Genomic DNA, 15,965 nt, shown 5'->3' on the forward strand with positions numbered 1-15,965 from the left:
CCCGACCAGCAATATTGGAGGATTTTGTTGAAGATTACCAACGATTTTTGTGGAGAAATTCAAGGAGGAGGAAGACGTTTTGGATTCTTTGCTATTTTCATGCATTTTCCAACTCTCCACGCCATTTGGAAGACATTATCGCTGGTTTTATGGTGTTTTAACAGCAAAAACGTTTTTGAAAAATGCCACGATTTGGCTCATTCAAGTGCCACGAATCTTGTCTTTCCTACATTGTTTTGGCTTGTCTTGCGTAGGTGTGGAGGTTGGGTGCTTTACTTGACCGATTCTTCATGCTTTTAATGGGCATTTTGAACATGTGGCGTTTTTTCAAAAACGTGGCTAGGGTTTGAATCTTCTTCTTTTGTCTATAAGATATTCTTTCTCTTCATGATAGTTATATGTTTTGTTTTGTTCTTGCTTAAAATCGGTTTTGTGAGAGATTTTCCCCTTTGTTCCAAGTTGCAAAGCAATTTGTGAATTGCATTGATCTTCCCCATTTTCCCTCTTTACTTGTATTTGGGATTTTAAATCCTGATTACAAGTAGGATGAAAATAATTGATCTTCCCTTATGGTTGTAATATCTTAACCATCTTTTGGTGAAACTCCAAGTTTCTAAATTGGAAAATACCCATTATTTCAAAATCAGGTTTTTAGAATCGGATTACATGTTGAAAGTTCTTCCCATTTTCTTGAAGACAACATTCTCAAAATCTTTCCATTTTCATCCATGTTCATTGCCATCATCCGTACATACCATTCCCACCATTTCATCCACTCATTTCACACCTTCATTCATTTTTCCCATTTAAAGTCTACCTGTAGTCAGCCATCCAGAACTTGAAATTGGTCCAAAATGCACTCAAAAAACACTTGAAAATGAGTTTTAAAGGTCCAATTACAAGTGCAAACTTGTAGTTACCCATTACACATATGAAGTTGCATGTTTGTTCTCCACAATTGCAAGTTAATGCTCTTGTTTATCCCACACATGCAATGCAGCTTCCAAAACCCGAAATTCACTTGTAAGCCCCATTTTTGCATCAATTTATCTCTTCCTTTGTCAGCCCGGTTTGCACACACGATCTACCAAATCAATGGATTAAGGCATGGGCCTTATTTTGCAAGCAGAATTCAAGAATGGAGGATGATACAAAGAAGAACTACAACAACAATTCATGGTTGAGAGTATAAAATGCTTTCAAGACAAAGATGGTCATGACATGAAAAGAGGAAGTCAACCCTTTCCCTCCTGAAAAGATAGTACTACCCCAAGCAAGAAGACAAGGATGCAAGTTCCCATTCCGGTTCTAGATGTCTTTACCAATCCAGAATACTTCAAGTTCTAGTATCCTGAAGCGACATGAAGATCATCACAGACAAAGGATGATGCAGTTAGAGTTGCATCTTTAGACACATGGAATAGTTTTAGTTATGCATTTGTAATTTTGTTTTGACAAGTTACATGTAAAAAAAAAGAACTCTGTAATTGCAAGTTAACTCATTACTTGCACTTTTGTAATTACATGTAAAGCAACTATAAGTTGCGTTCAATTAGGACTGTAATTGGAATAAGTCATAGTTATTTATTGAATAAGTCTTGGTGGTTGAGAGAATTTCTCAAGTTAGTTGGGATCCTCCCACTTTTTTCTGATGACTCCTCTTCTATAAATACTTGAGAGGTCTATTGTAATCTTTATTTTTTGGAAAGCAAACAAAAACTCTGCCAAATTTACAGCAAAGAAGTCTTTGAGCTTTCATGTGTGAATTCAAGAATTGAAAGGAATAGAAAGAAATTGCTCAAGCTTTGAGTCTTTGTGCTACATTCTTGAGTTTGTGTTCTATATTATCTTTCTTGCAAGTGTTTCTTAAAGAGCTTAATCGCATTTGATTTGCAATCTTTGTGTTGCAAGTATTTGAGGTTAATATAAATTAGAATAAATATTCTTTTGAGAGGAGTTGTAAGTCTTTGTGCTTGCACTTATTCTTAAGAGAGTTTAGAAGCATATTTTGTGAGAAATAGCTGTGAGTCTTTGAGCTTATACTACTTCCCATTGTTGTAAGTAGAAAAGAGTAAGATATTCCAGTCTTTGAGCTGTTATAATTTGTTCTTGATAGCGTTAGTATAGAAAAGGGTCGATAGGACTTCACATAATCAAGACTTTGAGCTTGATATTGTTGTCCCGTCCCGAAGGAAGTGACGGAAGTCTTTGAGCTTTCAGGAAACTTCATTTCCTTTCTCTCATTTCATTTGAAAAGTTGTTACTGCTGTTTTATGTTAAATTGCTATTACTTTTCTGTGAAGAGAAAAGAGTATAGTTTTTCTTGAAAGAAGAAGAGAGGCTGTTGTCCCATCCATATTAGATTAGTTTAGTTTGTAGATAGGGGGAGCCTTCCCTTAATTAGGAGAGTTTTACTCACACATTGTGGTTGAAACCACAATTTTGTATATTTCCCCAAGTGTACAAAATGTTCAACCGACATAGAAGAGTTGGCCTTGGACTTAGATGTGATCCTAAATGGATTACCCTACTTTGTACTCCCAACCCTTGACAATCCCTAATGGGCATTATGAGATCTTGCATCTATCCCTTCACAATGGTCAATGATAGCACCTATTATTTCACCATTTCAAGTCCAAATATTGATACTTGATGATCTTCAATTTTCCTTAGCATTTCCTCTTTGGAGTTCTTGTTCTCCTTTTAACTATATGAACTAGTTTCTTGACCAATTATGTTGGGGTTCCGTATTGTTTTGTATTTCTTTGCTTTTGTTATCCATTGTGGGGCCTTTCTAGGTTTCTCTTCTTGGAACTTTCTATTTTGAATTGTTGTACTCTTCAGTTCCATTGACCTAAATTTGGTCATTCATGGACATTATTATAATTTCTTTCTTTCTTTTCTAAGGTAAGTGCACAAAGTTTTGTTTTTCTCAATAGAAAAAACAGTCAGAGGAGTTGATGTTAAATGTAAAACTGCCTGAGGTCACAAGTTAGACATTCCTCATCAATGACCATAAGATCCTACTAAACTCATTGTAGAATGTCATTTTATATTTGGATCTAACGATTAATGCCTGTGGTGAAATCTTCTTGAAAAAGACCCTCAAGTTTTCTAGTGAATGCCCTAAAGATCATCTAGTTCGGACCCCACTTTATACCTTGACAAGCTAACTATGTCCAGCTGACATATCTAGACCTGGTTTCACTTCTTTATCAAATATAGTAATTAAGTGCTGGATTAGGAGGCAGAAGCAACCTAAGGAACTTCTAAATAGTCTGCCTTTATTGACAGGTACATTGCAAATTAATGCCCTTTCATCTATATCTTGATTGCTTAAACACCAAGATCAGACTTTCTTGTGATTTTGTGCTGTAAAATTTTTTTTGTTATGCTTTTTCTGATAATGGTGATAATGGCAATGACTATGTTCTCAAATCACTATTACATATGTTAAGGAATTAATAAGAGGCAAGTTATAATGCTTGAGAAATAACTGAATGGAAATCTGCATATATTTTCACATTTGCATATTTCGCATGATGGAAGTCCTAATCCATGAACCTTTGTTGGAATGAGTTGATGCAGCCTGCTGCTCTTGCAAACAATGTCAAAGCAGTCTTTACTTGCCTACTTGATCAGGTAAGTTCTATATAACATGCTGAGTCACCATTATAAAGGTTTTGTAAAAGGAAATACTAAGGATGTATAAAACATAGATATAAACAGACCCATTGTTTTGCAGGTCAGCCAATATACAACAGAAGGACTGGAAAGAACTAGAGAGGGTCTGAATGATGCTGCAGCTTTAAGGGAGCGATTTGTTATTGGTACAAGTGTTAGCAGAAGAGTGGCTGCAGCTGCTGCTTCTGCTGTGAGTGACAAATTTCAAGCATTTTTTTGTTTAATTGGTTACATTTTCTTAATAGTTTGCATTCAATCTATATAGGTTTGAGAATTTTAGATGTAAGAAATTTCACAAGATAGGTGGTATATTGCCTTTGACATCTTGTGGCACTTGGAATATGCATTCTGTCAGCCTAATCCTTGCTTGCAATAATTTCTGGCATCTTTTTTTCTTTTTCTTTCATCACTTATTTAATCATTAGCATGTGTTAGAGATCACTTGAACGAAAGGCTTCTGCTGTTACCCATGATTGTCTTTGTTCTGAAGAAGCTAGATTAGTTGAGATTATGCTGAAATTTTCTGGAATATCATAGACTATAATGACTCAAACATAGATTTCTCTTAGTGAGTTTGTTGCTAGTGGCTTTATTGCAGTGTATGAATCAGAGTTTGAAAATTGGAAGTGATATTGGGAAAAATAACGAGTCTCAACAGTTAGCATGTTTTTACTTTCCTTATTATATAAGGTATTGATAAAAGATATTCTATGTTGGATCACTGTGAATTAGAAGTTATAAAAAGTTTTATCTTATTATTTATGTTGATTCTCTCTAGGCAGAGGCTGCTGCAGCAGCAGGTGAAAGCAGTTTCAGAGCTTTCATGGTTTCTGTGCAACGTGCCACCAGCAATGTAGCTCTGGTTCAGCAAGTGGGTTATGCGTATTATAATTCAGAATATACTAGATAATATCTAAATGTTTGAATCCTTTCTATATTAGCTTGAAAATATTTTATTACTAATTAACTAATTTAGTATTTTTAATGTTTGCAGCACTTTGGAAACACTATTACAAGATTGTTATTACCTGTTGATGGTGCTCATGCAGCTTGTTGTGAAGAAATGACAACAGCTATGTCATGTGCTGAGAGTGCGGCTTTAAAGGGACTTCAACAATGTATTGACACGGTTATGGCAGAGGTTTGTAATAGCTCTGGTTGTATACTTCTGACTTCATTAGAATGCTACTAGAAGATTGCTTTCATTTGAGTTCATTGTTGTTCTATAATTGAAAATATTTAAAAGTTTTTATCAGTTACATTGCAAAAAAGTGTCTAATCTAGGCAGATTTGAGGCAAAGCCTCAGCAAGAGAGGAGTTAGATATCTTATACAAATTACTATTTTTAAGACACTCAATTTCAGTCATGAAAGCAATAACAAAGTAGATAACAAAACTCTTTTCCTATACACTGACATAACCTGTATGAATTAATGGTTTAAGCAAGTAGCATAAGAAGTAGATCCTATCCTATCCAATGGCAAGGAAATAATCTCAGTCTGCATATTTATGGCCGTTAGGAGATCAGTCTGTTGCTGCTGCTAATTCACTGTAGTTACAGTATAAAAATCCCACAAAAGGGATGATCTGATTCAAGTTGGTACAGGATGAAACTAGTTTACTTTTTTGCTGGATTTACTTATTGCATATTTTAATTCAATATTTAAACAAATAAGGATTATTGATAGCTATTTTAGTTACTTTGATTGCTATAATTGTCTTGTTATACTTTGGAGATACCACACAACGTGCGTAGGATAAATTAAAACTTAAGCTGCAGAAACCTGAATTTGGATGAGGTCTTTAAAATGGCATACTTTTAGAAGTGTGAGCCACTAAACCCTTTGAGAATATGATAATGGTGAAGGAAACGATTAGCTGTATAATACATAAAATTATTTTTTATAAAAAACAGAAGTATTTTTATTTAAAATCCTATATATAAGTGAATGTTACGAGGTTACATAGATGGGCCTATCTATGTCATGCCTAAAAGCCTGCATGTACATCAAAAAGCTCATTTTTATTCTTCAAAATTGTCAAAATCAGCAGAAAAGCCAAGATAAGATCTAACTTAAGTAGCTTCAAAAAGTTTTGCATGACAAATGTGTCTTTCTTCCTCGAGATCTATGTAGCAATCCAAGTTGGGATTTTGAAGAACCACATCCCGATCTTCTGTGTTGCCCATTGTGTATTCGTCTTGCTTGTGAGAGTCAAAACAAGGATCAGAATAAGAAGTACAGAACAGAAAAAGAAGTTGGAACTATCTAATTTCATTGAACCAAAATCTTCCAAAAACAACAACTAACCCTTGGGTGGCATGTAATATGGCTATTTATACCCATCCAAGTGGGTTACAACCACCAACCACCCAAAAACCAATTTCCAACCATATTTTTAAAAAGTTGCTACAAGGTTGTAAAAGTTGCATGACAACAATGACAACTTTTTACAACTTTTACATTTTTGACCCAATGGACCTCAAACTTACCCAATTAGGTCCAAATACATCGTAATGGCCTCAAATGGCCTTATTTACATGGAAGAACACAAAACAAACAAAAAATCAAATTATGACCCTGTTGGCCAAACCTAGGTCTCAAGGTGCTCTTGCGCCACTTTGCCAGGAAAGAGATTATGACTAGTGACAATGGCATCATTTCTCCCTTGGACTTCAACAACGGTATCAAGCACCTTAATAACAATTTGGGAAGTCATAATCGATCACCACTTTCTTGTATGGACAAGTTACTAACTTCATGATGCAATGTCTGACATTCCTCGGTGCTGTTTTCCAGCTGTACATTTGCTGAATTAAGCTTCTTATGGAACATGAAAAATCAGCATTACTACTACACCCTAATGAAGTGTCAAGTAGTCCAAGATGAGTCTACTTGTGGTTATGCTGCTCGACCCAACACATTTCAGATTACCCCCTTGGTAGGGTGTAATTGGTTAGCTTAAATAGGGTTTGAAAAGAATAAGGGCTGCATCTCTACCCCTAGAGACCCTTCCTCAGTCTGGGATCTCTGTCCATTCTTGGCCATTGAATATCTCCACTTTTGCCTTGCCTTTGACTATACAACCTAACATCTGTCCTTTTTTAGCTGTTTTGGTTTATGCAATTTCTGTCCAGTCACCTCCTCCTTGTATGCACAGACTCCTGAACTCCATGATATGGTGCCCGACATTTCTCAGTGTGAGCTCTTGAATGACATGATGTATGTTGACATAGAAAATCAGCATTACTACTACCCTCCAATTATGCATTAAGGATTCCAAGATTAGTCTAAATGTGGTAATGCTTCTAGACTTAACACACCCTTCAGACCAATCCCTTGGCAGAGTGTGATTGGCTGGCATATTTTGGACAAAGAAGAGTTTGAAGAGAATAAGGGCTTCATCTCTGCCCTTAGAGACCCTTCCATGAGCGAGGGACACACCTTCTATCTTGGCAACTGAATGATTTCTCTAGTGTTGCCATGCTTGTGACCATACCACCTGACATTGTCTCTTTTGCTGTTATGGTTTATGCAATAACAATTTACTCAGCTGAATTCTTTTGTTTCTTTTTGTTCATGGTAGAGTCATGCAAAATGATGTTGGTTGCCACAATGTCTGCCACCCACCACATCCCAACAAGCCACTCTTTGCTCAGCAGAGGTTCCAACATTAGAATTTTTCATAGCAGTACCCTTGCTCTTTGGGGAAGAAACCTTTGCAAATAACATAGTAGTATCATGCCCTCCCAATGAAGCCAAACAAATCTCATGGGGATGAGCATCATGGCAACTACGTGAGAAAAGTATTAGCATGGGAGCTCTAGACACAACCATAGGAAATGATACCCCTAGCACCTTCACATGTAGCAAACCTACATAAAAACCATCAAATACAATAGATACAGAAGGTGAGGTAGCCTTAGGGTTAGGTGCTGCTATAGGGGTGGGGCCCATCATCTTATTATTGTACACCTTATGATTTTAAGTTGTTAATTCTTATGTTAAGTTCTATTTCTTTCTTTTGGATGTTCCTTTCCATATTTCACTCTATTCCAAGTTTTAGACATTGCGCTAGGCTTGGTTTTTGCAATAGACTTTTTCTTTAACTGCATTTACAATCAATTCATTTTCGAAGCAAAGTAAATTGGTGAATCTCAAGAATTCTGTGTTTGTGTTAGGTGGACCGTCTTCTAGCTGCTGAACAGAAGGCAACAGATTATCGATCGCTAGATGATGGAAATGCCCCAGACCATCGTCCAACAGTTGCTTGTACTCGGTTCGTAAATAAAATTTTTCTTGACTACCTTTCAGTGAAACCATTCATTTTAAATGATCTTGAGTGTAACTAATTTGTTTTGTATCATAACTTAATACCAACTTGTGGACAGAGTTGTAGCATACTTGGCTCGTATTCTTGATGCAGCATACAGTGCTTTGGAAGGGCTTAACAAGCAAGCTTTTATGACAGAATTGGTATTTCTTTCCCCATTGTTTACAAGAATCAGCTATAATACATCTTCAACACCTAGTTATATATATTTATAGGTGTTTGCTTACAATGTTTTTTTAATTATCATATTGATGTGTGTAATTCTACTATAACCTATCAAAGAGCTTACAATGCTAATTACTAGCACATTATTTAAACTTTCTTTGCACTGTATTTTACATGTTCTCAATTTGACAAGCGAATAAGGTTCTTATCCAATTGAATATAAATAAATTAATTGTCCAGTGGACTAAATGTATACAAAGAAAGAGAGCAATGATATATATTTTTTGCTTGTACACAATATTATTTAAATAAAGCTACTATTTATCAGCACATGAATTGTCAATACTATCTGTAAAAATCTCTTTCCCTTTGCAATTCCCAAGCGCATGAGAAGCAGTTTCAAGGCATAGCACAGATGGAAAGGTTACATATATAGTATGCCGTAATACCACTCAATTTAACTCTTTATTAAGTATAGATGCATTATGTTTTATAGCATAAGCATACAATTGTGATTGCACTTTCTCTGGTTTTTCTCCTTTCTGTAAGTGATATTTGTCAAAGCTTTTCTCATGTGTGAGTTGGTTGTCAACCAATGTGTAATTGAGGTTGCTGCTTTTACTTAAACATTGGGCAATAATATGTTTTGCTCTTATTTTGAGTGCATTTTTGTTTTATAGTTTATTGTAACAAAAGTCCAAATCAAATATTGTGCATGGGAGAATATATTGCAAGGTTAAATTATTCATCTTTGCTTACCATATCATCTATCTAGATTCTAGGATGTTAGTAATCAAAATGTAAACGGGCTAGCTTTTTTATTATTAGAATTTATAATCATAGCGTAAATGAGGTTTAGAATTTCCAATCTTTGTACATTCTCTTGTTAGGAATGTTATGCAAAGCCAAAAATCACAAAGAGATAAATCCTGTCAAAAATGTAGTTTGTAAACGCTTAATAACAATGTCAATAAGCCCCAACGGTAAAAATGAACTGCTTATAGTTCCCCTTTTTGTGGTAAGATGAAACTGATCCATGTAATGGGAAAGCAGTCATCTCACCATGATATATATTGATTAATAATCAATTAAAACCCGAGTAAAATTCCTATCGTTGAATTGAGTTTAAACATTATTGGCCTGAACATTAAACCAACATTTTAATATACTTTACAAGGTGGAGCTTGATGTGCACTTTGGTTGCTAAATCATCCATAAAACAATTAAGCCTATTACACAAAACTGCTTCTGTAATATCATCAAAAGTCGTACATCATATCAACTAGATGAAAAAAGTGGTTACATGAGATACCTTGGTCTCCACGAGGCCTCTTCCCCAATGGATATTTCATTAGCTATATTACTTGCCATTGATCTTCTGGAGAAATTCCTTTGATATTTGAGGCAAGACTACTTACCTTTCTTTATATGGAACTATTTACATATTCCAAAACATGTATATGAATTTGAGTAATATTTAGCTTGTCAATAATCTCCATGATGACATTTATTTGGCATAGTGTTTTTCAATTGTAGTTTTTTTGAAATATACTAACTCGATGACCTTTAATTAACTTCAATCCATGGAACATTTTGATACAATTCTGATATATCCATATGATGAGCAATGCGCTTGTCAATAATCTCCATGATGCCATTTATTTGGCATAGTGTTTTTCAATTGTAGTTTCTTTAAAATATACTGAATTGATGACCTTTAATAACTTCACTCCAGGGAACACTTTGATACAATTCTGATATATCCATATGATGAGAACTGCGTTTTTCCCATTTCTGAATGTCACAATGGTTTCTTATGCATGTTTTTTAATCAATTGGAACAACTTTAGGGAACTTTATGCACATAAGAGCTGTTTTAAGACCTTTGATGTGATCGTTTTGGGTGTATTGTAAGAAGAAACCAGAGCAAGGATACACACAAAGACAATAGATAGCATCTTAATTAGATTTTAGATTTTAGTTTAGAACATATTATTACCTTATCTCTCCTTAATGTGCACCTAATGTTTTACACCTCAGTGGTGGTTATTTAAAATTTAAGATTGTGTGTTCATTGAATCTTAAATTTAAATTTATTGATAACCTCTAATATTTTGTACTGCTCCATTCTAGGGAAATCGCTTGCATAAGGGTCTTCTCAATCATTGGCAACGATTCATGTTCAGTCCTAGGTAATTTCTATTGGAAACCATCCTTTTCAAATTGAATCAGTGCTTATAGAACTGACCTTTTTATGTAAGTTAGCCAGTGAATCTATCTCAATGTGTTTGTAACACAGAGAAACTGATATGAATGCCTGAGAAATAAACACAGCTACACATGCATGAATATTAAACATAGATAATGTACATGTATAAATGTTGCATTGTTAGAAACTTGGAACAATTAAATTGATATTTAAGAGATGACAGAAGCTGCTATGATATTATTTTAAAAATATAAGAGACATTGAAGTGACTATGACACCAGTTTAGATTGTTGTAGGTACAGAACATTTGCATAGAACCTGAAAGCAATTTTAGTGTAATTCCCTTAAATTAAGTGTAAAGTACAAGCATTTTTCCTCTAGCATTTGGAGCTGGTGGAGCTCAGTGCACACTCGTTTGTGTTACTGCCATGGCCATTGTGGGGATTCCCTGAGCTGTCCACAACAGTTCAACACCCCTGGTTTGTACTTACACAATGATCACATATGCATGTGATTCTTCCGACCCAGGAAGTTTTGCAAAACACATATGAGACATACAATAAAAGTCCAATAGTTTACATCTGCATACCTTTTTTATATTCTTTGGCTCCTTAACTAATCTATGGTACACAACATACTTCTAGATGATTGATGCATCTTACATATAAATCCAAAGGTATGCATTGGCTCCTTAACAAATCTATGGTCACAACATACTTCTAGATGATTAATGCATAACTGTCTGTAGCCTAACTGTTTAACTTAAAACAACCCAAGAAAGTTATGTTCTTTGGATTTTTATGTGGTATGCTTGCTGTATGAGATGCACATTGCAGTAGGTTTGAACATTTTTCAACTGTGTTTCTACAATGCCATAATCCCAGTCTAAATGTGTATGCTAAATGGTACCTTTTTAGGTCACGGTTATGTACACTACAGACTACTATATAACTGGACATTAATTTGGGGTTTTGTGGTACACAGATAGCCTTGTGCTTAAACTTATAAGTCTATGACATTACTTCAATGCCTAGCATTCACTTGAAACAGAAAAATGTTAAAACTACTTATTTGTCACCTTGTTGTGTGCGTATGCAACAGTCACATTCACAAGAAATTGTTGACCTAGGAATTCTCCAAAATGCCTATGGGACATGGTGGATCACCACACAATCCCTCTTCCTGGTTACAAATGGTAAAATCCCAGTACTTTCAGCATATCCAGAAAAAGGGTTTGCACACTATTGGAATGTTCATTGGCTCAATGATAATGGTACAACACTGACTTGTAATTTTAATTGTTCAACTTCTGACAATCAATTTTTTTTAATGCATTTATACATAGACTCTTTTGGCACCTTATAAGCTATGTCCGCTTGGGAGGCAATTGTGGATTATGTTATTGGGTTTTAAATTATCACAATATACTCACTGCAGAAGATGCAAATTTTGTATCATACTATCTAGATGAACTTCGACAAAAGAGTAAGATGTAAGGTCCTCTATTGGGATTTTCCTATATTTTGCCCTAGAATCACATATTAAGTAAATAACGAATGAAGTATATTTAAGCAATGCAAAATACAAAATTACCAACTTTAAATCTTGATTTAGATCCTGCAACCAAGTTAATTACCATTTCTAATATAATTGATGATGACTGTCTAATATCCATGAAAGATTGGAAAACATAAAATTAATACTGTTATAAGGAGAATCCTAATCGTTACATCACCATTGCAAATTACATGATGTGCCCGTGGAATTCAATTAGAGATTTTCCCTAACCAGCAATCCACGTTATGGAATCCCTTGGAGAATCATATAAGGCGCCAGGAGTTTGTCCTTTCCAGTCAAGCCCAAGAGTATGGAATGAACACCAGTCATTTGGCCTCTTGCCCCACCTAGGGTTGGCGTAATTGATGGGGGACTCAGTGCTGCTGCCTCCTTATCATGTATTTCATCCTTCACTCCACAATGGGATGGTTGGTTGGATAAAGCATTAAAGGAATCCTTATTATTATAATAAACAATGTATGTATTAAGAATAATAGCAAGAATAAAAATATATATTAGAAGCAATATATTAATTACTGAAGACATGCTAAATAAATGAACAAGATAAGTATTTCTATGTATTATGCATCATACCAAGAACCTTGTCAATATCAAAGCCTGCTGACTTTCTCTCTTATTAATTCTGAAATCAGAGATTTCTCTCTTGACCGATTGACTTCCTTTTCTTCTTCGATGAATTTGCTTGATGATTGCTTGGTTTATGCAGGTTATTAAGTTCTGTGTCACTGTCTTATTGAGTTCAGATCAGAAATGCTTCCTTTGCAGAGCCAAAATACTTATTTTTTTCTTTTTGTTGTTGTCTTCCTTGATGCCTTTTTCCCTAGTTGATGATCTACGTTATATAGCCCTTAAAGGAATGAGGAGACACACTCCTTACCTGTCTTGTCCAAAAGAGGTGCCTCTTCTACTTAACCGCCGCCCCTTCATTTTACCTGGATCGCTGCTATTAAGGATAATTTATGCTTAACAATAGGTTGCCGACTGGGTTGTTTAATAATTAATTCATGCAAAAGGCTATAATGACAGTGTTGTTGAATATTTATAACTTGCCATAATTGGCTGTGGTTAAGAGATTTCATTTTAAAATGTTATGACAAAGAAACATACCTTTATTTTAATATCCATATTTTGTAATTACAAAGTGGCATGAAATTCAGTATATCCTTAGTATTATGAACTATCATTGATTTAAGAAATAGAGCATCATGCTTTTAATGATGGATTTCCTCTTCAAAGCACTATGATACTTGGTAAAGGTTCTCTTCCAGTGACAGCATAGTTTAACTAAGGATCATGTCAATAAACCTTGGTCACCCGATCTGGATTTCTTCAGTATTGAAAAACACTAGAATTGGCACTAGTCTTGCATAGAAGGTGTAAACAGGCTGAAAATACAACAGATATGAAGAAAACACATAGCTATATGTAAGTCACAGAGCATAAACGTAAGACACAAAGCAAACATGTAAGGCATGAAGCCTACATGCAATTACACATCAGGCATGAAGCATACACATGAATATACATAAGACATGAAGCATATATGAATACACTTAATGCATGAAGCATACACATGAATATTTGTAAGACATGAAGCATACACATGAATATTTGTAAGACATGAAGCATTATACTTTAATACACGTAAGGCATGGTGCATACATGTAAAATTATAAATACACAAGGCATGAAATGTTCATACAAATACACTTAATGAATGAAATATATATATAAATACACATAAGGCAGGAGGCATCCACGTAAGACATGTAGTAACATGCATAAATACATGTAAGACATGAAGTATCCACGTCAGACATGTAAAGCATGAAACAATACACATAAATACACGGAAGGCATGAAGTATATACATCAGACATGTAAGGCATGAAGCAATACACATAAATACACGTGAGGCATGGACTATACACGTCAGACATGTAAGGCATGAAGCAATACACATAGAGGCACAAAGCATATATGAGAAAGGTTCCCATGGAGTAAACATGCTGAAGACACATCAATTATGAAGCAAACACAAGGCATTCATGAGAAGATCATGCGTATAGAGTACACATGGAGTAAGCATGTTTATATTAGATACAAAGTAGTTAAAGGCACCTGCACATACATGTATAAATGCAATGTTGACTTGATTTTATTTTTGACTTACTTAAGAAGAGGGCCGAATAGTTAACCCTAATTAGATGGTGGTTAAAGTAGGTTTGACCCATAGGCTGGCAGGATTACTGCTTTAATACCAATTGTAATGCTTCCTATTGGGATATTCCTATATTTTGTCCTAGAATCACAAATTAAGTAAATAACAGATGAAGCATATTTAAGAAATACAAAATTACCAACGTTAAATCTTGATTTAGATCCTGCAACCAAGTTAGTTATCATTTCTAATATAATTGATGATGATTGTCTAATATCCATGAAAGCTTGGAAAACATATAATCAGTAATATTATAAGGAGAATCTTAATCCTTACATCACCATTGCAAATCACATGATGTGCATGTGGGATTCAATTAAATTTTTTCCATAACCACCAATTCACACTATGCAATCCCTTAAAGAATCATATAAGGTGCAAGGAGCCTGTACTTTCCATTCAAGCCCGAGAGCAGAGAATGAACACCCAGTGATTTGGCCTCTTGGCCCCACTTAGGGGTTGGCATAGTTGATGGGGGACTCAGTGCTGCTGCCTCCTTATCATGTATTTCATCCTTCACTCCACAATGGGATGGTTGGATGGATAAAGCATTAAAGGAATCCTTATTAATATAATAAATTATGCATGTATTAAGAATAATAGCAAGAATGAAAATATATATTAGAAGCAATATATTGATTACTTATCATTCCCAAGTATTTTAATTGAAGACATGCTAAACAAATCAACAAGATAAGTATTTCTATGTATTATGCATCATACAAAGCATCTTGTAAATATCAAATTCTGCTGACTTTCTTTCTTATTAATTCTGAAATCAGAGATTTCTTTCTTGATTGACCGACTTCCTTGTCTTCTCCAATGAACTTGCTTGATAATTGCTTGCTTTATGCAGGTTATTAATAGTGAATCAGTTCCGTCTCACTGCCTTATTGAGTTCAGATCAGAAATGCTTCTGTTGCAGATCCAAAATGCTTATTTTTCTGTTTTTTTGTTGTCTTCCTTGATGCCTTTCTCCCTAGTTGATGATCTACCTTATATAGCCCTTAAAGGGATGATGATACACATTCCTTACCTATCTTGTCCGAAAGAGGTGTCTCTTCTACTTTACTGCTGCCCCTTCCTGCTAACTGGATTGCTGCTATTAAGGATAAGTTATGCTTAACAATAGGTTGCTGACTGGGTTGTTTTATAATTAATTCATGCATGTCTCTAGGATTGTCAACCAGGATAGTGGGTCATATATGTATTATATATTGTTTTATTTTTTTATTAGTTATTCATACTAGGTTCAGCCTTAAATGGGTAACTGCTGCTTGTTTACTCTGTTTCTGAGTCGGCCCTTTCACTTCAGATGCCCAGCATTATTTTATAAAAATTCTCGAGTCAGCCCTTTAATATTTATTTCATTGCCTATATCATATTTATTAAAGCTGGGATTGGTTTGTCCAGGTCTCCATGGAAGGGTTATGTCATGGCTATTACTGGAAGAAGACTTTTGGTTGCCTCCCTAGACCTACAACGACTCATTAAGGATGGTCAAGGAAAAGTGATTGCACTCTTTGGTTAGTTTTGTGAACTCATGATGCCATTGGGTTCCCAAACCTCAGCAAATATCTTTTGTTTAACATGGGAATATGTCTTCTCAATATCAAGGTACATTCAAGGTTGGATTCAATCTAGACATTCCTATGTTTGAAGGCAAGATTGACACTATTGCATTAGATGAATGCATTTGGCATCTCGAGGCCTCCTTTGTGAATTCCTTCATTGACCTGTAAAAATCACCTTTGCAGTGTTGAAGATGATAATGGT

General features: G+C 34.9%; 1 protein-coding gene across 3 annotated transcripts in view; it reads left to right on the forward strand.

The window, feature by feature from the left end:
* LOC131034874 (exocyst complex component SEC10b) overlaps positions 1-15,965 on the forward strand; it is a 147,387-nt gene that overhangs the window by 94,621 nt on the left and 36,801 nt on the right. For all 3 annotated transcript variants that reach the window (XM_057966474.2, XM_057966475.2, XM_057966476.2), the window contains 7 exons: positions 3,589-3,642; positions 3,746-3,874; positions 4,463-4,555; positions 4,679-4,825; positions 7,865-7,962; positions 8,075-8,159; positions 10,315-10,373. In XM_057966474.2, coding sequence (XP_057822457.2) covers positions 3,589-3,642; positions 3,746-3,874; positions 4,463-4,555; positions 4,679-4,825; positions 7,865-7,962; positions 8,075-8,159; positions 10,315-10,373 — 665 coding nt within the window. The remainder of the gene's footprint in view (positions 1-3,588; positions 3,643-3,745; positions 3,875-4,462; positions 4,556-4,678; positions 4,826-7,864; positions 7,963-8,074; positions 8,160-10,314; positions 10,374-15,965) is intronic.

Source organism: Cryptomeria japonica, chromosome 10, assembly GCF_030272615.1.
Source record: "Cryptomeria japonica chromosome 10, Sugi_1.0, whole genome shotgun sequence".
Taxonomy (NCBI): domain Eukaryota; kingdom Viridiplantae; phylum Streptophyta; class Pinopsida; order Cupressales; family Cupressaceae; genus Cryptomeria; species Cryptomeria japonica.